General features: G+C 38.9%; 1 protein-coding gene across 4 annotated transcripts in view; it reads right to left on the reverse strand.

Moving 5' to 3' along the window:
- The window catches only part of KPNA1 (karyopherin subunit alpha 1), a 61,685-nt gene extending 37,726 nt beyond the window's left edge, over positions 1 to 23,959 (reverse strand). For 3 of the 4 annotated variants that reach the window (XR_009819514.1, XR_009819513.1, XM_062005643.1), the window contains exons 1-7: positions 23,817 to 23,959; positions 16,648 to 16,709; positions 11,218 to 11,351; positions 9,405 to 9,512; positions 6,712 to 6,811; positions 6,056 to 6,150; positions 1,987 to 2,118 (exon numbers count right to left, since the gene is read on the reverse strand). Coding sequence is in view for 2 of the 4 variants with exons in the window: in XM_062005643.1 (XP_061861627.1) it covers positions 1,987 to 2,118; positions 6,056 to 6,150; positions 6,712 to 6,811; positions 9,405 to 9,512; positions 11,218 to 11,351; positions 16,648 to 16,708 (630 nt within the window). In the remaining 2 variants the exon portion in view is untranslated. The remainder of the gene's footprint in view (positions 1 to 1,986; positions 2,119 to 6,055; positions 6,151 to 6,711; positions 6,812 to 9,404; positions 9,513 to 11,217; positions 11,352 to 16,647; positions 16,710 to 23,816) is intronic. The other variant, XM_062005662.1, reaches the window with a different exon arrangement.
- Between the last annotated feature and the right edge of the window lie 264 nt (positions 23,960 to 24,223).

The following is a 24,223-nucleotide window of genomic DNA, read 5'->3' on the forward strand; positions in this document are numbered from 1 at the left end:
CTTTAATATGTTGGCAATTTATTAGAAGGCAGTGAGGGGAAGGACACAGATAAACTACTTAACTAAGCTCTGCTGTTAATTCACACATCTCAAGGCTAAAGACTGCAAAACTCATTCTAAACAGTTTTGCTCTTCCCACCCGCCCTCTGAACATCAGTAGAAATGGTAACAACAATGTAATTTAAAAAAAAAAATAGCTCTTGTACAGAAGATAACTAGGAGCAAAAGAAAAAATGGAGGGGCCCTTTCCACACACAAAGCACCAATCATTCTGCAGAAATAGCACTGTACAAGTGATGGCTGAATTTGGAAGGTAATACTACCAGTTTCAATCCCCAAAACCCACAAACTCTAAAAATCATCACATTGCTAAATCTAGATGGATTTTCATATGAGTATAGCATTCATTGGCCATTTTGGCAAGTTCACTATCACATTTGTAGTTTCTGCAACAGACTTACTCATTTCAACAAATTAGGCTAAAAAATGGACCAAAAAAAACCCTTATTTCCTTAAACATAATTTTTGTGAAGCACCTGAATTCAACTTCTCTTAAAAAAAAAAAAAAAACAAACCACTTTTCAAAAATAATTCAGGTTGAAATAGATAATTGAAAACATGAAGCTGCAGAGTGGAAGAACCAGAAAGTTATAAGCAACTGAGAAAAAGAGGAATCTGTCTTGTGGAAAATGCTGGGCAACTTTAAGTATAGGTGATACCTTCTGAAACAGTTATAATAAAGAAAGGCAGGTTACACAAAGCAATCCAATGCTTATGAGTCAGGACTGCTCCAATCATGCATCTCAATACAGCCAAATGCAAGGTCAGACATCTAGGAACAGAGAATAGAGGTCACACTTACAGGATGAAGAACTGAACCCTGGAAGTCAGTGACTCTGAAAAGAACAATGGATCATATTGGATAATCAGCTTAACCTGGGCTGGCAGCCAGCTTCTATGGCAAAGAGCCCACAAAGACATCTTGGATATTTACACATTGAAGTATCACGTAGAAATGAAAATCAGGTACTATCTCTGAAAACACCATTGCTGGAGGAGTACTACTGGAATATCCGGTACTTGTAATTTCACCACCACAAAGAGATATTGAAACAAAGAAATGTTCAGAAAAGGGTCGCAAAAAACCAAACCAACCTACTACAGAAATAATAAGAATTCAGAACATCATTTCTTTTTCCTAAGAAAAGCCTAAGCTATGGTCTGTAAGTAGCTACAGGAAAAAGCAGAGAGCTTACTAATAGAGTAAACAACGAAATAAAAGTGAACACCTGCACACAAAGCTAGTCAAATTTGTACTGTAAAGGTACATGCTTTCAAGTTAGGACTAAGATTAACTGAAGCTCTATTTGTTAACATGATTAATATTTCATCACCCTAAATATGCAAAGCAAGATTATATGTCTGAAATACATCCTTGATCAAATACAAGTTATGGACCTCATGGAAATTACTGAGTTGAATGTTTGGTCTGTGCTTTACATTGATCCCTTTGAGTCTTAAAGAATATTCATCTACTCTCTAAAGAACACAGAGAAACTCTAATTCTCTCTGTAGAGAACAAACTGTAATGTCCACTCATGCTTTATCTTCAGGAGAAACAAGCATCTCTCAAACAATTTTTTAAACAGGGCTTCTTGAATTCCTCAATACAAAGAAAAACATTAACCCATCAGAGACCAAAATTTATTACCCTATTGGATATGGTTAAAATATATCACTTACAGAAAAGAAAAATACTTGCTTAGACACCTATAACGCATATTAGGGTAGGGAAAAGAACTGTCAAACACTACATTTCCTCTAAAGGCTTTCCTACAGGACAGCCTTGTTCCTTGGGGGATAAAAGAAAAAAACAAACAACAAAGATCACACATCAAACCAAACACACCAAAACCAATCAGTCAAACAAAACCTTTCAAATCACCATTCACACAAAGAAACCTCAATATAATTTTTAATCTTTACCTGTTCCTGTACATCTTCAAACTCTGAACTAAGTAGTTCTATGAAGATAGGGACAGCTCCTGCTTGGATCACTATTCGAGTCTGAAGGGAATTCCCCGAAGCTATATTTGTCAGCACCCACGCAGCTTCAAACTGGAAAACAAAATACAAAAGTCAGCTTATTCAAGGCACTTTGTGCCACACTAAAAACGAAGTCTGTCTTCTAAGACCAAAAAACTGGCACGGGGAAGCACATAAAATTTGCAAAGATTTAGAATTATAGAGTTTGGAGTTATCAGTCATTTGAAATCAGTATTTGCAGAAGTTCCTTAAAAGAGCAAGATCAGGTTTGCTGTGGCTTTTCAAATATCTTTTGCTACTACTCTTGGTCTGTTCTACTGCCCTTCCTTACTGGCTAAGAACCTATAGCCAAAAAAAAACCCCATGTTGACGCAAGACATCCAATATCTGCATTCATTCAATCAGCAATGACACTCCTGAAGATGCACAAAGAGGCACTGCTTGACAAAATTTAAGGGATATAAAGCAAATAAAAGCCACTAATAATAATAAAAAACCAAAACTCCAACACAAATGAAACAAACTAACCCTAAAACTAAAACAAAGAAAGGAGATTTAAAAAAAAACAACTAGATTGTGATTGCAAAGTGAACTCTGCAATACAGCAAAAGTATACTTCTCCAGCTCTGATGATGAGTTTTGCAGACAAGAGTTATTACTGTAGGATGTTTTCATTCAAGACTTAAAGCTGAGATCCTGAATTAAAATTCTGCATCTTTTGATTTTTTTTTTTTGGTAATTTATTGTTGTTTTAATCTCAACTTGTGAAAGTATAAACATTTTAAGCTGAAATGTAAATTTTGAACACTACCCAATACAAACCTCAGAAGACATAGATTCCAGAAATCTATATTCTGGTATATTTCTGCATGCTTTTCAGTCAAATATTATTACACTACATTAGCAAATGTAAATCCTACCAGATGCATTCAGAATCTAGAGTATGAAAAGACTGCCAAAATCAACAAACAACAAAAACGCAAGGTCGTGTACTACAAAGGATTGATTGACATTACTAATTAATTTTATTGAACCAATGTTGAATTGGCAGTATTCCAGCAAAATTCTTATTCCAAGGCTAGCCATCTCTGAAGAGCAGCAAGGACTTACACTTAGGATTTAATCATAAAACCAGTCCCTGCTAAGGAGATGAATAGAATCCTGAAATGGGCCCAAAATAAGAACAATTAAGCCTAGGCTTGTAAAGCTTTTAATTTTAAAATGTTATTAAACATTTCATTTAAAAAAAAAAAAAATCACAATTTATCCTGCCCTCCTGACCAGCTAGAGAAGACACTATCTTCTGGTTAAGATGTGATCAGAATAAATTATTGCAAAATATATTGTTATAAGACATAAAGAATATGGGCTGCAACAAAGCAGAAACAATGTCAAAACCTCAAGACTCATCATTAATCAACTAGATACAAAACCCTCAAGCCAGAGCCCAAGGCCAACATAAAATACACTTGCTTTCATGCAACTTTAGTATCCAGTGTTTTGTGATACAGAATAACAGAATTATTAGTCATCTTTCAACCACAGAAGTTTCTCTACTAATAAATTTAGAACTTGCCCTTTGGCTTCCTTATGGATGCCACCAGTTTAAACTATTCACAACTTAAGACTCACACTCTCTCCAGCCACCTACCCAAAGTGGAGAAGAAAAATTTGATTAATCTGTCTTTACATAGTGTTAAGAGCAAATAGAGGGTATTTCTTGCTCAAATCTGTACTTTACTTCAGATATTTCTAAAGTATGTTTTGATTATGAGCTAATCATAAGATCGCCCCATCTTTTGTGGAGCAAAGTTCTGTTAAGTCAAGCTCTTTGCAATACTTAACTAGAATCAAGGATGAATTAGATGATGTCATTGTGTGAGCATCACTTCACATTTCAGACAGTATCAGTTACAGAAACATTAGCTGAGTGACAGTTTCTCTCCTCCCTCCTCACTGTGGACACCTGATGCTCCAGGATGTATAAACTAAGGGAAGAGCCTCATGCAAATGGCAAAGGATCAAAAATCAAAATACTTAATGATAAAATTAATTACCAGGAAGAAAATCTCATCCAAGGGATTATCTTGGTACCTGTGAGGTATCGCTCTTTATGATTTCTCTCTCTGTCGTAAAAAGAATTTGCACATGAGACTAATTTACTTACATATGGTTTCAGGGATTATGGTGAAGACAGGAGGTTTTTTAAGTCTTCCAATACCTGAGTAAAAACTGGACAGAGGTATTCCATTCAAATTAGACCTTCCTACCACTGATAGCAGGAGCCCAGTTTTTACTGGATATCCCATTACCAACCCATATGAAATATGGAGCATAAAGTCACATAAAGTTCCAAGTTCATCAACATAGAACAGTTTCCATATTTAATCTACCTTAAAAGTACCTATAGTATGAGGGGAAAAAAAACCAAACCAAACTTCAGTGTTTCCAGAAAGAGTTGAAAACCCTTTCTTTCTGCAGCAAGGTTAGAAACAGGAATGCTTAGAACGGCAAGCCCAAAAATCTGTGCCTGTGTCAGGGAACATTTTTGGAAATACTGACAGAGTAAAATCAATCTTAAAGTGAGGTCAAAAGGAACTTCCTAACTCATCACAGCAAAAAATTCTAGCTGCAGATTCTGAACTGCCAAACAGAGAGATATGGCAAGATGAAGGAAAATTTACCAGATGGAACCAAATACCAAGAAGCAATATACTCAGGTCTGTATTTCTGGTGCTTTGTTACAAGCTTAGAAACTTGGAAGTTTCAACTTTGACTGACTTTTGCACTTTCCACATTTAAAAATACATAAATAAGTAAATAAATAACTGAAATCAATACATGTTACACTAATAAGGCCATGAGAATGACTCAGTCATTCAGATTGCTTCTGAATTTTTTTTTTTTAAACTAGAGATGTATCTGCATTTGATGAAGTATCCCCTATCCTTGTTTTCTCTTCAAATTCAAATATGTTCTTTAAATATTAGGAGCTTGTTTCCCATTATCTGTCTGTCTTAAGTTTCCATGCCACAGCCCTGTAATAAAAGGCATTCAATTTTCTTGATATCAGACTGCTTTACAATCCTTCACTGGATCTGCAAACCCAACTGGCTTAAATGTGACACATTCTTTGCTACTGTTCACAGACTCCTGAAAGGTAGCTAACAGAGCTCTGGAATTCTGTGGATATCAATTTGAAAACTAACTCCTATAAATAATATATGTTCTCTAACACAGAGGCAAAAAACTGACGCTTTTTTCTTATCTCCACTCACCAAAATTTTACTCATATAGCATTAAAAAACTTGTTGCCTTATGCATTTTGAAAAAACACTGATTCTAACCTATGCAGTTTATTTAATGGTCACCTATAAACCTTTTTTTTCGTTTACTAATGGTCTTTATTAACCTCTTTTTTCTTTTACTCTACTTTCCTTCATTTTGTACTAGTCCAGAAGAACTCTGACCAGAAAAAAAGGACAGTTGGAATTGAGACAAAGCTCCAGAAGTAAGTCCAAGACAAATTACCCACTATTGTATCAAATGCAATCTAGGTTTCCAACCCCAAGCAAGTAAGTTTCAAAGTCGCTATGTTTACCATTATGGATCGTAATTCTAATCCTAAACTTCATTTTAAATTAAATTTTAAAATAAATGAGAGTTACAAAGACAAAACCATCTTCCATCAGTACAAAGAGAGACAAACACTAAAGTTTACTTTATGAGCTTTTCATCCATTGAAGTCCAAATTTCAAATTCTGTGTTTGTAACAAAGTGTAAAGACCCCCATCTTTAGCAGCCACAGAAGCTAACTCAACTCACTCTCTCCTGTCCCCAAAGGTCCTGCTAGAAATCCCAAAGATAACTTTTTTAACCTAGTGAAGTAAAAGAAAAGTAGTATAGCTAATTTGTTATAGGTAACAAACCAGTGGGTTTTTTTTTTCTAACTGACTGCATCATCACGTCTTCATAATGTAGGAAGACAGATACATTTATATTTGTATACCTGTAATGTGCAGTTTTCTTTTCGTTTGAGGAACTCCACAAACCTGGCCACCACTCCTGGTGTGCTTATGACTTCATCTATTGGTGGATTTGGTTCTATTTAAAATAAAAAGAGAAGTCGGATACATTAGTTGCCTTGTAGGGAAATTCTGAAATCACTGCATCAAAACAATATCCAGTAGCACATAAAATCCTCTTTTCTGAGTGTGTTCTTATTCTCCAGTACTGCTTTATGTTTATTAAAAGGCAATGGATTCCTGTCTGTCACCATAAGACTACTCAGGCCTAAATTTTGAGGTAATATGGTTCAAAACACTAACACACTCCATTTAGGCAGATCAGCTTCACAACAGTAGTTCTGTGGTGTCACTGGCATGTACATATGCAGAGAAACTTTGAACGATCAGTATATTGGAGCCATAGAGACACTGCCTATGATATCTAAACCTACATTCCAGAGTAGACATCATACCTGTGTCACTTAGCTATACCAATTTCAAGAAAAGAAGCGACTATTGCATACATTTACCTGACATTTTGCAAAACAGAACTTCATCCAGAAACTTCTGTACGAAATTCAATCTTTATTGCTCTTAGAGTAAAAATATATGCCAAGGATGACGATGCTTTTTTTCTCCAAGTAATTTCAGCCCTTACCTTTAGAAAGAAGCTTTCGGAACTTCTGGGTGGCTGAAAGCTGCTGTTCTGGACTATTGGAGAAAATCATCTCAATCATATCAGAGGTGATGACTGCACTCTAGGATTTAGGTGGGGTAAAGAGAATGAGAGTGACAGAGAGTAAGAGAGAAAACAAAATCTGGGATTACTGGTAAGGTTACAACATTTGCTAAACCACTATCAAGTTTCTTTCTTATTGAATAAAAAGCTGGATAGGCAACAAACACCATATATGTACATCTAGATAAGCAGTATCATTCTTAAGTACAGTCTTTCTTTCCTGGAAGACAAAATTCTAATTTTACTTAAGATATAGCAAGAAAATTACTCTTCTGAATCTCTCACAGGTATTCTCTCCCTCTTTTTTTTTTTCTGTTTTCCCCTCTAAAATAAAATTGTCAGCTTCAACAAAAGGTAGTTTAAATTGGAATAGCAATTACTGTTATGCAAGAACAGTATTGTTTAGATTTTTGTTAACATGTACATTTTGACTCATTCTCTTATACTCAAACGTCCAGAAACTGTCATTTTTAGAAGAGTTGACAAACCTAATGCTTGTCATCATAACCAAGTAAGAGTATTAAATTTCCCATAAGATGGTTTCCACTAATACACATAAATTAAATCAGCAGTCTTCCTTATGTCAGGTAAAATATGATATTCTGTACTTCATACACATAAATCCATGTAAAGAAGCATAAGGAAAGTAAGATTTTTTTTCTTCTACTTCTGAACTAAATCCTTAGATAGACATGATCCAAACACTTAAGAAACAGATGACAGTGCTGAAAATACCAAAGCTTTGCTTTCACCGGCTAACAGTTCCAGCTGTTAAGACCTTGAAAATTACTGATATTCTATGATTTAATTAGCATCTATATAGAAACATAAAATCACAGAATCAGAGAACTGTAGGGGCTGAAAGGGACCTCTAGAGATCCAAATGCCCTGCTAAGACAGGTCCATCTAGATCAAGCCACATAGGAACACATCCAGGTGGGTACTGAAAACCTCCAGAGGAGACTCCGCGTTCCCTGGACAGCCTGTGCCAGGGCTCCCAAACCTGAACAGTGAAACAGTTTTTCCTTAAGTAGAACTTCCTGTGTTCCAGCTCTTGTCCACTACCTCTAGTCCTATCACTGGACACTAGAGAACAAAAATGTAGCCTCATCCTCTTGACATGCACCTTTAAATTATTGAAATATTAATGAGGTCCCCCCTCAGTCTCATCTGGGCTGAAAAGCCCCAGTTCTCCATAGCCTTTTCCCATAAGGAAGATGCTCCAGTCCCCTCATCAGGTTGGTGGCCCTATGCTGGATTCTCTCCAGAAGTTCTTTGTTCCTCTTGAGCTGGGGAGCCCAGAACTAGACACAGTACTGCAGATGAGGTCTCACCAGGGCAGAGAAGGAGAGGGGAACCTCCTTCAACCTGCTGGACAGACTCTTCTTGATGCATCCCAGGATGCCATTGGCCTTCTTGGCCACGAGGGCACATTGCTGGCTCATGGTTAGTTTATTATCAACCAGGACTCTCAGGTCTCTCTCTGCAGAGCTGCTCTCCAGCAGGTCAATGCCCAGCCTGTACTGGTGCATGGGGTTGTTACTCCCCAGGTATAGGACTCTGCACTTGCCCTTGTTGAACCTCATGAGGTTCCTCTCTGCCCAACTCAAAGCAGTCAAGATCTCACTGAATAACTGATAAACTGGATAATGCTAGTATCTGTCTCAAATAGGCTCCTTGCCTTACTTTTTACTGTCTATTCGTTTCATATAAGACTTCACTCAAATTGGGATTTAGCACTTCTGTTATATTTAAAGACTACCTTGAAGAGTACAGCAATATATTCTATTAGTGATCTACACATTGTTCACAGGTAATTCTGCATTTCTCAGTAGTTTTCAAGGTTGCTGTAACCACCAAGAGAAACAAAGCCCAGCTTGATATATATGAAAACATAATTTGTATACTCTGAATACAGAAACAAGGATGAAGATCAGCTAGTCAGACTTTTAAGTGAGGACAGTCGTTCCTTAAGACTCTCTGTTACAGTCCAAATCCATTACCATTTTTCTTTCCAGGGAGAGGACTATGGTAATGAAACAGGAAAAAAGCAGAAAAGTCTCATTTCCACTAAAAGTTTTTTCTTTACAATGAAATTCCAGCTTGGAAAGGAGTTTAAGGACACATAAAAACAAGGTAGGTCTAGCAGTATTTCCAACACTCTGGCTAAAAATGGTGTTACTTTAAAGTCTGCTAACAAAGATTTCCACTGAATATGACTTTTTAAAATGCAATAAGACATTGCCTCATTGATATTTTCATGTTTCTAGCATTATGAATTTCAGATTCAAAACCTCAACAACTCTGGGTTGATAAAATCACCCATAGTGATGAACATCAAAACCAAGAAGTAATCAGCCTTTCTGGAACAATGACCATTTTATTGCATTTTCTTAAAAGAATGTCCATTGAGCAACCACTCATTCTGTCCACAACATTCTTCTCTCATGTAATCTGCTTCAGGGCAGTTCACTGAGACAAGTGTTTAAGAGCTATCCACAAGCTTTCTGAAAGCCATTTCTCACATTCTTCTGGAATTCCATTTCCCTCAAGTCACTGCACAACAGGCCTGCCCAATTTCAACTGCTTGTTGTTCCTTTTTGGTCACTTACTGAGGTCATCTCCATGTTGTTCATTTGAGCCTCGTGGAAGCCACCATCTGACATCACCTCCTCTTCCGCTTCCTCTTCAGCTGTTGCAACATTTCGACGTTTAAACAACTAATGAGAGAAAGCATTTAATATATATTATATAACCAATATATATACCCAGCATGTCATGTTATGCTGTAGTAAAAATGACACATGTTGTCGCCTCAAAGAAGCTAGTATACTGGCTACAGGACTGCTCCTGACAGTAAATACAGAAAGTTTAGTCATAAAGTAAATGAAGACATCATCATGCTAGAATATTGGTTCCCAACATCCCCTTCTGCTCTTTACCATCCCTCCCTCCACCTATAAGCTATCTCTAGCTTCCAGTTCATAGAACGGTAGGGTTAGAAGGGACCTTTAGAGATTAATTCCAGTTGCTTTATTGCAGAGGATGCTGGGGCTCAAAGACGTGAAAAATCACAGTGTATAACAGATCTTCACTGAACACCTGCAGAGGCTAGGATAACTGAGTCACAAAGAGAGGGCTTTGGAGGATGATCACATGGGATTGAAATTATGCTGGGATGAATAGAATTTAGTTGCTAACACCCAGAGAAGGTACCCAGTTTGAGAAGTGTTGAGGAGAGCTACAGAGACAGCAGCTTCTTCCTTAAATCCAGCTGTCTCACTGGAACAAACATTAGCAACAACAAGATGGCTGTGAAGGTGCTGCTTAGGCCCCTGAGTTCAGAAAGCAAGACTCCAGCACTAAGTCATGCCAGATTTGCCCCACTGTAGACAGAGCAGGACAGAGCCCTGGCAGACCTGCTACTCCTCCTCTCTCCAGAGAAGCTGGGGAGGAAAGAGTATGTATAACTGCTAAGTCTATAGCAAGTCTAGGTCAGCAATAAGCATCCTTATGGAATTCCTTATTCCTTCTAAGCTACTGTGTGCCATACTCACACAAGTTTAAGAAAGGTGCTCAAATACAATCTTAACCCCAAACTTATACATTGCCAAGTTATGTGAAAATTGAGCAGTATTAGTTGTGTGGAGCTGTTAAAAACAAAATAAAACAACAATAATAAAAACAAAAAATGTGGAATTTAACCTTTGTAATGTGAATGAAATAGTAAGGACTAACAAGACACAAGCAGGTAGAGAAGCTCAGTTTTAAGCATTTTTTGTAAACCATTTTGTCTACAACATATACTAAAGTCACTACTCAAGCTACCAGCCTTATGGTGTTAAACACAACATGAACTTTTGCAAATTACTAAGTGAACTAAAACTTAAAGACAGAAAACTGAGAAGTATCAGGTCAACAAATTATTTCTTCCCTCAAGAAAATCATTACAGCAATTCGTAAGGATTTGGTCGAATCTTGGCTTCCTTGTATTCCAGCTGTAATGTTTCCTTCCATTTCATACCTCAGATTCTCACTCTTTGAACAGAAATTAGAGACACCATAAGTCAGGTTGCAAAAAAACCCAAAACAAAACAAACCCCAAAATAAACTAACAAACAAACAAAAAAAACCACAAACCCATGAAAATCCTCAGTTCCCTTCAGTGCAAGGTCAGACAGCTCTGTTCAAACCATCTTTAAGCTGTTCTGGCCAATCTTACACTTCAGTAAATGAGGAGCATTCACCCTAAGTTTTGTTGAGCCTGAAGTAGAGGCAGTAAAGTCCACAAATGACTGATTTCAGGCCATGTATGAATTTAGCATGGCAGGAAAAACTAGGAAGAGGCTTGTGCAAAGCGAAGAGCGAGAGACAGTAGAAGACATGACTGTTGAAGGGCTAGTTACAGTTACTGTAGTACAGTACCTGCTCCTCTCTCTTTTGCTTCCGTAGCTGAAGACCCTCTTCCTCTCGCCTGCGACGCATCTCATCAGGGTTTAGAGATTTGTTCTTGTAGCTCTTCAGTCGGAAATTCTCTTTTCCTGAGGTCGTCATGATTCCTTTGCAATGTGATTTAAAAAAAGACAGGAAATTTCATACTCTGTCTCCATCTCTTAATCTCTGTAGCCATGCACTTCCAGTCACTGCCCCCCATGTCCCTTCATCTAATTTCCAATAACTTTGAAGGTGAAAAGCAAAATTTCACAGAGCTGTCGCTTCACTGCACCAGTTCTTAACATCAGAACAACAAACTTTTACCCTCTGAGGCTGCAGGGTGTGAAGAACTTAAATATTTTACTAAGAAGTAATTGAGATCTATTAAGCAGAGCATACAGTTTGAGATAAAAAGAAAACTGCACTAACAAATCTAAACATTTTTCCACACATTTGGAATTAGCCAAACTAATTATATTCCTGTCTTCACTCAGAAGTGATCCTATCTGCTTTTTAGCTTAATTCACTTTGGAAGTCAGCATAGGGACTCTTTTGCACTCCAAATCCACATTTTAAGTTAATGCAACACAATCATGAGTTCCTCCTAACCAGACAAGACCTACAAGAAAAATGAAATGGAGAGAAATTTTAGGTGACAGTGGTTTAACCACCAAAGATGCCCCCACTTGTAAAGCAAGCAGTGCTATTCCTCCCCTTCTCCCCACCTTCAGCCTCTAATCCTGACACTGTTTATGCAGAGAGGCCTTTTTGCAGTCTAAAATTTCCAAGTACTCTCTCTGTCTTGCGCAATTCAGTGGACCAACACTTGTATCTACCCATGATGTTCACATGTACAATGTTGCACTTTGGAGTTACTTAAAATGAATCAATAGCTATAAAACTGTGTGGAAAGATCACCCTCCCTTAAATCAATGGGCTGTGGATCAGGTTTCCACACTTAATACTCCATTCTGCTGATTCTTTGTTCCTTATATCCTCCCTTTTAAATCCAAAAAAGGCTGTCAATCAAAATTCTATACAGCTTGGTATTTCCATGCATCTTCATCCTGATGCAGTATCTCCAGTGTGTTATAAACATCCACATCTCTGGAGTACAAAACTTAGGAAATTGTGCTATATAGTAAGTTACTGTACAGGCCTTTTAAAGGTGTTTTTCAAAAGCTGTAAGGTGGTGTATTAAATATGCTACCTACCCTCAAATTCCATAAGCACAGAATCACCAGGTGATAAGTGATTTCCTATGCCCTTTGTACTTCAAAATGGATTAACACAAGCAGATACAAACTCTCATTAGATTAGGTTTCCTATTTAAAATACATCAAATGTATAAGCGAGTTTACTTGAACCTCCTCTTCTTTCAGTTAGCACAAAGAGCCTTAAGGGAATTTTTTTAAAAAGAGATAGTCAAATGTGCTTCTTATTAGAGGCTCTTTTATAAAAGTTGCTGCTACCTGACAATCATTTATAAGAATCCTAATGATCAGAACTGACTTTCACAGCAGACATTTCAGGCATCACTTCAAGCATTTAACTGAATTCTACCAACTGAGATTCGAAAAACTGTTAAGGGACAGGAAACTACTGTATTCGAGATCAGTCACAGATTGCACTGAATGCAACAAAATAAACTGAGCATATAGGTAAGTAATCCAGCAGTCTAATTCTGCTGAAAAGGATCTTAAATATAAGAAAAAACTGTATCACTGTTCAGGTGAGGGAGCCCTGGCACAGGCTGCCCAGAGGGGTTGTGGAGTCTCCTTCCTTGGAGGTCTTCAAGACCCGCCTGGACATGTTCCTGTGCGACCTGATCTAGGTGATCCTGCTTCTGCAGGGGGGTTGGACTAGATCATCTCTAAAGGTCCCTTCCAACCCCTACCATTCTAGGATTCCTGAAATGCTTTTTTTTTTTTAAATAAAGTTCCTACAAATAAGTTTCATCAGGCCAGAAGTTTCCTACATCATTCTTAACACACTAGAGACCCTTTTCTTCCCGTGTTTAGGTGTCTGAGCTTAAAGTGTTCACGTTTCCTGCAAAACACTTGCCAACAATTTTTTCTTCCCATTTTTTGTTTGAGTACCACCTGTATATTAAACATACAAAATATTTGAGGAAATCCAGGACTTCAAACAGAAAAATAATTCTCAGAGTAGAAAATTTCTTTTGTCTCTAAACCATTCTGAAATAAATATTCTATACATTTTTTAATGAAAAAAAAATGAACTCAAGCACCAGATAGAAAACTGTGAGCTAAAAGGACCCACCTAGCATGAAAACAGCTTTGCAGTCACTCTAATCAGTCTGCCTTTGAGCATGAACCAACACAAGCGTAGGTAACAGCCCAGATAAGATCTCAGTCCTTCCGTGACATTATTAATAATTCTCCACTTTTCTGAAACACATCTTCTGAAAATTAGAAAATTAAATTTGCTTTCATTTGGGATGTCAGTTCCTGTGATCATTTTGTACCTTAACTTTCAATCACTGAAAGTTCTTTGTTTAATGAAACTCTTGACAGCATGTATCTTTATTTCTTATTACACAATTTCACTTCATTTCTACCATGTAACCTCCGATGTTCCAATATTTCTAAACTTCAGTGACACCATCCAACTTCACCATGCGCACATTCCCTTAGACTACTCTTCCTCACTGCACTTATTTGCCTAGCTTCTCCTCATCTCCCAACCTGCGTATTCATTTGTTTCTTTAAAGTCAGAAGCAAAATTTAAAGTATTTTCATTTTCCTCTCAGAGCTCTATTTGCCCTCTCTCATTATGCTTTATATTATCAGTTATTGAAAATACAGGCATAACACTTTCTAGTTACTTATTTGAATTTTCTGACTACCGCAATCCCTCACATTTTTCTCATTCTCTTTATCATTATAACTTAGGAATTACCTTCTATTTATGATAGATTTTACAAGCTTTCATTCTAACTTGTGGCTATGCTCATTTCTGACCGATAGCTCACTTTGCTGACAAATCCCCTCTTCCATTTTTTGAGCAATCCATACACCTAAAATCTTTTAAAAATAGTATATTGTGTACACCAGGAGCAAAGTTTTCCTACAAATTCCTATCACCAAATCACTGGGAAGACAAAGTTTCTTCTACTAAAGGTGGGAAAAAAACCCCAAAGCACTAAGCTTCCTTCACCATTAAGAAGTTACCAAATTCAACTAGTAATGAGTTCATTGATTTATTTCATAGTAGTCCTTCACTGGTAGTAAATAAAGTCTCAACACAGAGACAGGTATAAAAAGTGGATATGTATCTGTCCAACTTCTAAAATTATTAAATCCAAAAGTTACTTTTTAAAAGCAGTTTTTGTAATATTCTCAATATCTCCTAAATTCAATTCTTTCTTCATCATTCTTTTACTGGTTCCTCAAGTACTGGTGAAAAATTCAATGGCCACGTCAAAGATTTCATCTAGCCACATCTACTGCTAGCATCTTGGGACCTACTCTGTGTGAACAGACAAGTAATTTTTTTAAGACTGAAAATAAGATAATCCTAAATTTCTTGTTATTGTATCCAAGGACTATTTTCTATGAATCTACTTTTCCATTCTTCAGGACGGAGCCCTTTCGCTGACTAAACCACAGAGGCAAAAATCAACTTCAAATTGCCTCTTGCTCATCTTCAGCAGCATTGTTGTGGCTAAACTGAAAATCTTTCAATGGTCATTTAAAATTCACCCATGGTAATTTCTTCACAACAAATAGTAAACCCTGGATCTTCTCTGCACTATCAAAGTTAATGCTACTTCTGGTGAAAATCTGTGGTGGTTGTCATGGAAATGTTCTACCCATGTTTTCTTTCCTAAAGATAGCATAGTATTCTCCACATTTTTCAATACTCCTGACTATAGATAAAAACCTCTGGTAACCTGGTGGGGAGTTTTCATGATTCTTTAGCTTTTTCTACAGCACCACTCAATCCCCGTATGACACTTTCTCCTCCTCATTTTGGCTACTGTGAAAAAAAATTATCTTTAGTAAAATAAAAACCACCATCTATTTCTGAATGTCTGTATTTCCCTGAAGAAATTACAATCCCCAAATTTTTTGCTGATCAAGATAAGTGCCCTACAAGACATGTAGATGCATTCTACCACATTTTTCCTTTCAAGTCAAAGAAGTTTAGAAGCACTGGGAAATGTAGTCACTGACTGCGCTGACCTACCTTGTCCCAAGCAATCACCTAGATCAGGACAAAAATGAACTCTCTACCTCCTTAAATCAGATATCATTGCTCACTAGACCTAGGAAATTTGCTAGAAGGAATGCCATGTGACTAATACTCTTGAATATTGCACACAGAGGTATCCAGATGTAAAAATAAAGGCCTTACAAATCAAGATCTGCATAATGGCAGATATAACCCAGATGACTGAAACTAAGATTATACTGCTGGCACTAAAGAAGAGTAGACATATTTTCCATCTTTGGCATTACGACTGGGAATAAGAAAAAAAATGTATTTCAGAAACGTATGAGAAATTCTACCTTCCAATGGAAAAACACTGCATAGGAAGACTTGAAAATGAAGGTGGACAAGGAGGTTGAAGAGAAACAGTGCAAGTGATTAAAAAAAGTTATCTGGAAGATTCATGATCCAATGTACTACCAGCTGACACTTCCTAACAGAGGCATTTGTCAGCAGGAAAGGATTCACTACAGGCATGCTTGTGAGCTCTACTGTACCATCAAACTGCTGTGTCTCTTTTAGATTGCTGCCAGAGAGACAATGAAAAGATACAAGAGGCTCTGTCAGCCCTGAAAGGACAACTTGTGTTGGAAACGGCACTGTCGAGACACAACTTCAAGCACTGAGAGAAGCAGGAATTATTCAAGGTAAGAACCAGTTCAGCTACACTACAAAATCTTTACTTTCAAACAGATTCTTGTTTGTTTATTGTCTGTGCTATAGGACTCTAGATACCCTAGAGAACTAAAGTTTCCTCACAAGTATGCTTCTCAACATCACCAAATAACCTACAGTCTGGACAGATATTCTAGCAATTCACTGACCTCTGAGTACAGGATGCACCATCTTTTGACTCTCTTAGTGACAGACTGGAAAACCTATCCAACCTGAAAAACTACCCTGAAAGCAGCACTTGGTCATTCATCACTCTCACCAACATATTGCCTATAAATCCATCTTTTTGGCCACAAATGTGTTTGGGTTTTTCCACATTAACTGTAGAGAAATTAGAAAGTCCTTCTAATTTGCTTTTTGGCAAGTTGAAGGCAACAGGTTCAGGATGCTGCCACAGGTATTTAAATCTTATGGAAGTAAACTGTCAGGTTTTTTGGAGGTGTCAGACAACAAAATTTCTTCATGATAGAACTATGAATAATATATGGTGTAGAATGATAAAAATATTACCTGTGATTAATGCTATTTCCTTGGAAAAACTTCTAGAGCTACATCCTAAATTTGCCATCATCCTAGAGAGATGAAAAACATACACCAAGTCACTACACTGTTGACAGTGTTATCTGAAGGAAAAAAAGTACAGAAAATCATCAGGCTGACTTCTCTCTTCACTGTTATCTCCTATTATTTTAAACAAAAAATCAGCTCAACCAGATCAAACATTCTGGTGAGCCCATATTTGCTTTTTTTGCAAACTTATTTGGCAAAGTATAATGAATTACAGGGGTCTATGGAAAAGTAAAACACCCATATCAGTAAAAACATCCATATCACCTGAGGAACAGCGGTGTTACTTTCTAATTTCAGACATCTTCAGACTCTTGCAAGGCTTGTGACAACTAGAGTAAAGGGCATTTAACTGTCAGAACTACAAAAAGCTATTGTTCAAACACAACAGAGCCAATTTCTAAAACCTTTGCTTAACTTTATCTGAAAAATGAGATTGGGAAATATCTCACAGGCACTTAAAAAGAACAACTACAGTATTTGTAAAAACCTGCAAAGTAAGTTTTGCTGGTGATGTATCAAAACCTAAGAAACAAAACAATCATGTGAATTTCATTTTGTGTGGCTTGGGAAAGTTGCAGTAGTAGCAGGCATGAGTGCTATTCACTAGCAGGAATGACAGACTTCATCTTATGCAGAGACCCACACTCCCACAGCACCAACAAATGAGGATGATGGAGAAGAAACAGAACCATCACTTTCTGTTATGCAAAATGACAGAAGATTAAACATAAAATAAGAGCCATAGCTAATCATGAACAGAGTATCTATATTTAGAGCCTTGAAACAAGGTTCAGACTTTTAGGGACTTTCTTTTAAAAACTAGAAGAAGGGGCCTTCTTAACAGAATTGTTGCTTATCTCCATATCTTTCAAATCTGCTTTATTTTGCAGGCTTCCTAATCCTAATGGGTTTTTTCCATGCCCAGCAGTAGGCCTTAATTCACAATTGTTACTGTTCTAGCACCTTTATAAAGCTGTGAATTAGCAAACCAAGCACTAATCCACCTAATCTATAGCAAATTTGGCACGTTGTAGGCCACTTCAACTGGCATTTATTTAAAAGTGAGAATAATCTTAAAACTTAATTAATACACAGCCTGAAGAGACATAGAATTTTGCAGAATATGGAACATATTACAGACAAATTCAAAACGTCAACGTTGACTGTTGTTCAAAAAACAAAAACAAACCAAAACACACACAAAAAAAAGAAGGAGAAAAAAACTCCTGACTGTTATCAGAACAATGTTGAGGACACCTGATGTCAAGTTAGGAAAGTCACATTGTGACATCTTCCATAAAAGAAAAAAGGGCTGAAAAGGTGGTTAAAATAAACATCAACCACCATAACAAAAGTATTTCTGTAAAATGATTAATCCTGAAGGATCAATTCAGTATACTCCCTGGTATAAGAAAGGCCTTCTGTGCTTAAAAAATACCCTTTCTTTTGTAAGTGGCATGTCTAAAATCAGTCAGTATCAGCTTGCCAAGCCCCTGATCGTCCTTTTTTACACTAAAAGATACACAGAAGGAAACAAAACACCAAGAAAGCATATTTCTGGTTGCAATAAAAAAAACCCACCAACACACTAACAGAAATACAACTGCTTCACACTTCATGTTGTCTCAGAAACTTATCACACATCAGCCTGTACTACCAGTGAAAAGTAGACAGCCACACAATCTAACACTTCACTATACATTTACTATCTCAAAGGTATCTCCAAGATGCTTCAAGTTCCATTTTTTAAAGGTCCACTTTGACTTAATGAGGCAGCAGCTACAGCTTTCAAAGTTCCAGAAACCTTTTAACTTGAGTAAGAGGAGGGGGAAAAAAACCTGACTCTCAAAGCCAGGTGAATTTAAGAGAAAAGCATCCTCAAAATTTTTAATTGAGTCTCTCTGATTTGAGTTGGAAACACAAAATTCCTCTACTGCATTGAAAGTCATTGCAGTACAACAAAACTGTTTAAAGGGAAAAAAACTAAACACTTCACCCTGATTTCTATAACCTCACAGTCTACACTCACCGTGAAAGCAAAAAGTTCACACAAGACATAAAACAAAGCAGCTAGTGATGGGGAATTAAAGCTTTTCAGCCACACGGGATTATACTAACATAAAAAACCACCTCACATTAACGTGCCCATCAACATAAAACAACAGAAATGATTATTCCTGGGTGCCAACCTAAAATGTAATCTGTTTTTCTTTTAAAGCAGAGATTCATTTGTATTCTTATTAAGATTACAGCATACCATCCCTGCACTTACAGAAAAAGCTGACCCACAATGCATTTTCTGTAAGGTTATATCTAAAAACCAGACCATTTGAAAACAACAACCATCTCTATCCTTTGACAGTCATCATCTGTCAGGAAAAAAAAAAAACATCCTAACACTTCTAACATCCCAAAATGCTGTACTATGTTCTTTACAAGAGAACAAGAGCACAGATTTCAGCATTTCATATCAAAGTCACAGACGTTTTAAAACAAATTAGGGTAAAACTAAACTCAATTGATAATTACGCTGATGATGTCGTTTCAAACAACTTTTGTTTGGGGTTGTGAACATCAGAAGGCATTGAAATCAAAACTATCTAATGCTTCTCCCAGTGACAAATTTGCCTTCAACAAATTTATTGGTTGCTGTGACTCAGCATTATGGAATATCTGTGTGCAAAAGCACAAAATAACACTACTGGTTTCATACTAGTTTCAGACACCTGCAACCAAAAGTCACATCTATCAGTCATATTGATCTATCAGTTGCATTATGCCAAAGCCCACAGGAACTTAAAAGCCTGATAATGTTCTTTCTGCCTCCCTTATCTCTTTTACACCTAGTGTCCCTCCTACCAAAAGCCCTCGAATGCAACATCCAGCACATTCACAAATACACCCCTTATTCCTTTTTTATAATTTCTCCATAGAAACAAAAAAAAGTAAAACAAGGCCACACAGGTAGTTACAGAGGTGATAATATGGAAAATGCACAAAGGAATCCTGCACGTTTTAAGAGGCAATCTCTTCCTGTTTCAGACAAACCACATCACAGCAATCTAACACTAATCACAACATTATTATCTGACTTCACTTGAACGTAAATTGTGGTTTGTGTACCATCAAAAGGCATCTGGTTTGCAAAAAAGACATTTGTCATCTATCAATGGGTGAACTTGCTTTCACGTATAACCTTAGCACTAGGTTTGGTAGGCTTATAATGTCTTGTTTGGAGATGAACACTTCAGGATGTCTAGCCACAGGCTGTTTATTTCTAAAAATCAGCATATTACTTATGTATGAGATCAACTTTATCCCCAAACTGCAAAAAAATAAAAGAAAATAAGAGATCTGTGTATGTCAAACTGGTTAGTTTCTCATAGAACATATGAATCCTCCTGCTGAGCCTGGCAAGCAGTCTGAACCACCAAATGAAAACAGAAAAAGAGAAAATTATATCATAAGGAAGCTCTCAGCATTTGGTGACTAGCTGAATCTTAATTCACATGGCACACTCTTAAAACTCCTGAGTCTACTACTCTCTATATACATCTAGGAACAGTCCTATTTTTTGCAGTTCTAATGCTTTTAGCTTCTGCCTCCTCATGACACTAAGCATTAATTATGTTTCAAAAAACTACTCACTTTAGTCCAATTTCAAATTTCTTTTTATGTCACTGAATTCCATTTACTTGTCTTATATGAGTAGATCAACAGCAGTGACCATGCAATGTTCAGTCTACCGTTACTTCCTAAGTGTACCCTCCTACTACTAACTAACATCCTTTCTAAACTAACTATGGTGAAAGGAAATTTACAGTCACCTGCCTTAGACTACCCCTACTTCTTATCATGGAAATTAATGAAGTCTGCACAAGGTTTATGCAGTTGAAGACATTCATGGGGTGGTGTAATATCATTTACAGTCCTGCTGTTCTACAGGTTTTATACTTAGCAGAGGTTTTCACTGAGTGTTTCATTTAAACTCACCTTCTGCTGTTCTTCCAGAGTTCCTCTACCTTCATCACAATAATTTACAAGTATTGATATTTCTACAGGCCTTACAAAGTGTGAGAAGCGGTATGCATCTTGAAAACCCCAAATTAATTATTGGAAATAACACAGAGCAGTTTAATCCATTACTTGCTTCACAGACATCAGAAACTGTAGCAGAGTAAGAATGGATTCTTTCTTCAGAGCAGAAAAAAAAATTACTTGTTATTATTTTGCTGCCCCTTATCTCTGCAATTTACATCAGCATTTTTTTCATTATATTATTTAAACAAGAACTTCAATCAGGCTTTGGTCCTTTAGTGTGAGGCTGGACAATTTTAATATCAATTCAGCTTTCACTCTTGTTCTCTGGGAAGACTGAAAAAAAAAAAAAAAGAGGGGGTGATCTGGTCTTTCCAACTTGCCATTATACCATTCCAGAACCTCCCGCTTAGATAGTTCAGCTACTCACAGCATTTCATTAAGTAATTCCTTTAACATCCTTTCTTTTTCTTGACTTGCTCATACTAGGCTCCCTCACACTATTATCTCCTTTGGCCTTCAGAAGTATTTTAAACAAATCCACTACATTTAGCTATTTGCTGCTGCTCTTCTATTTCCTCTTATGTTTCAAATTTACACTAATTCACAACATTTTTTAAAAAATCTGCTGTATTTTATGAGTTTTCACAGAGTTAATTTCAATTTTTCTGCAGGGCACTGGTTTGCATCTGTTAACTTCTTACCTCTTGTCATGAAGTTATGTTTTCCAACGCTGCAACTTCTTTACTACTACATTTAAAGGTACACTTTTTTGTGTTCTTAAGGATATACTTAAGCTCTTGCTTTGCCCTCTAGAGATTTTGTAGAACACTTTAGAAGAAAAACTCCACTATCTTGTGGAGAAAGAGACAAACAGTAATATATCAAAGCAAGACTGCCAAATACAGGACAGTCTAAAACAAAAAGTACCATTCTGTTCACTTTAGCTTATTCAACACATGGGGGGAGGGGAAAGGAAAAAAGAAAAGAGCACTGTATTGAAAGACTGAAGCACTGAAGTTGAAATAAGACTATCAAACAATCTGGTTAAATAAACATTTACCCTTAAAAGTCTCTATAAAGAACCTTTCAGAAACGGCTACTTCTGACTGTAGCACTTTTAAGATCTCACAGTGACTTTGGTCAGTGTTGCTGACATGTTCTAATGCTGCCTTTCCCTTTCTAAATGGACGACACTGACTCCTCCAGGAATATGCACCCAGCTGAATATATAGGACCACATAAGCAAGCCAGCTCTGAAGACATCAACACAGGGAATGTAACATCAGAGAAACAAAAAAACCCAAACCAGCGGATGGCATACTGACAGCAAAAGGTAAACATCCTGGTACAGTGTTTGAATGAGACGTAACAAAGATTCTGTTCAGAATCCCAAGCCCTTAAAACAGTCATGCCTCTTGTAAGTGAAGTGTCACTGCACCTGTTTGAAAGATTATGACAAGGGAATCTATCCTGAGAAAAACCTCTACCTCGCATGCCATCTTATGCTACCAAGCCTCAAGCTAATATTCATTTTCCCTGTGCCTACGGGTATGTCTGAACAGTAATTAGAAGGTGCAATCAAAGTTCAAGAAGAAACAAACTTGTTTTGAATGAGCTAGTTCATGTGTTAACGCACGTGGTAATTTTGCAGGGAGAACAATTAAGTTGCAATGAAAACTAGGACAGACTCACCAAAGGTTAGTTTGAGTAAAAATATTAATTTACACAGTGGTCTATTGACCATCCAATTCTAACTATTAAATGTGACAGGTATACACAAAATAGCTTTAAAATAACTAACTTCTAGGGATAAAACTGCAATCTCATTTCCAGATAGCTCACAGACATATCCCAACTTTGTTAAGTCCTTCATTAGCATTAAACACTCGGAGCAGAAAATATGCCAGCAAACAAAAAGATTCAGAGAAACAGTAGCTGAATAAAGGATAAAGAGACTATTAAACACAACCATTCAGCACCATCTGGGAATTCTGCAGAAACAGCAGCCCAGTATTTTCACAGCTCATGACATCTTTTCAGCCTGGAGTTTCAGTTTTAATGAAACGCCCTCAAGAGGCAAAGCTTAAAATCATCGTTATATGCATTCCTGTACGAGCGACAGAAATTTTTAAAGACTATGAATGAGTCGAGTTTCTGTCACTTATAAGGTCTCCGAAAACGTGACAACTGAAAACGGACACCAAGGCTACAAAGAAAGCCGTGGTACCTTCATCACATACAGGCAGTCAAACAGATAATGGGGGGCTGGGATAGTGTCAGGCAGTGAGGGGATGTTTGCAAGGAAGAAGGTACAGTCTTGGTAGGAACAACCAAGCTCACTAGGGGAAAAAAAAAATAACCCGTACAAGTACAGAACACCCAGAAGAAAGTTTCCCTTCCCCTCCCCCTCCCGCCGCAGCGCTGCCTCTCCCCACGGCCCGTCCCGCCAGAGGACGAGACCGGCAATCCCGCTCGCCGGCAGCAGCATCGGGGAAGCCCGTCCTTGAGGCAGGGACGGAGTCGTCAGACTCGCCGCAGCCACCCCACCGGCTGCTAAAGCCAGAGCGCGGTGCTTCCGCGGGGCGCAGCTCGCCGCCGGTACAAACCCCACGGCCCCAGCAGCCACGCGGGGGCACCTGGGGCAGAACCGGCGCGGTGCGGCGCGGCCCGACTCGGCGCCTTCCCGCTCCCCGGGAGCCCCCTCTCCTCGCGCTCCGCGGGCGGGTGGCGCTGAGGCGGCGGGAGGCGACTGGCCCCGGCCCACGCGCGCGGCTCCCGCCGCGCCGGCCGGCCCCGCCCCGCCCCGCCCGCGCAGCCCCCGCCTGTTGCACGCGCGCAGGCCGGGGGCACCCGCAGCCCGCTGCAGCTGCGGCCCGGGCTTCCCGCGGACCGGGACAAGGCGCTCCCGCCGACCCCCCGCGGGGACTCGCTTCTCCTCCCGCGCTCGGCCAGGCTACGTTCACCGCCCTGCCGCCGTTAACCTCCGCCTCTGCCGGCTCGCCGCGGCGCGGGCCCGAGCCCTTTACTCCGCCCCAGCCCGCTCCCGGCGGCGAGCTCTGCCCCCGTACCTGCTGCCGGCGCGGCCCGGCCCCGCGCTGTCTGCTCTCGGGCCCGAGGCGCGCGAGCGCCGCTCCCTCCCTCCCAACCTGCCTGCCCGGCGCTGGCTGGCGACGGCACTACGCACGCGCCTGGCGAGCTGCGCAGCTTCCGGCCTGGCCGCAGCGCCCTCTGGAAGGGAGAGCTTTTTCCGGCAGCCCCGCGGGGCGGGGAGAGCCCGGCCTTGCGGCGGAGGCCGCCCCTCGCGCAGCCGCGCCGCTCTCCTCGGGAGGGGACGCCGGAGGGACGCCGCCCTAAGGAAGACTACGACTCCCGGCATGCGTCGCGCGCTTGTCGCAGCCACAGGCGGCGTGCGCTGGGACCGCCGCAGCGCGCCGCAGAGGCATGCCGGGAGTTGGAGTCCGGCGGGCGGCGCCGC

The sequence above is a fragment of the Colius striatus genome, chromosome 1, assembly GCF_028858725.1.
Source record: "Colius striatus isolate bColStr4 chromosome 1, bColStr4.1.hap1, whole genome shotgun sequence".
Lineage (NCBI taxonomy): Eukaryota > Metazoa > Chordata > Aves > Coliiformes > Coliidae > Colius > Colius striatus.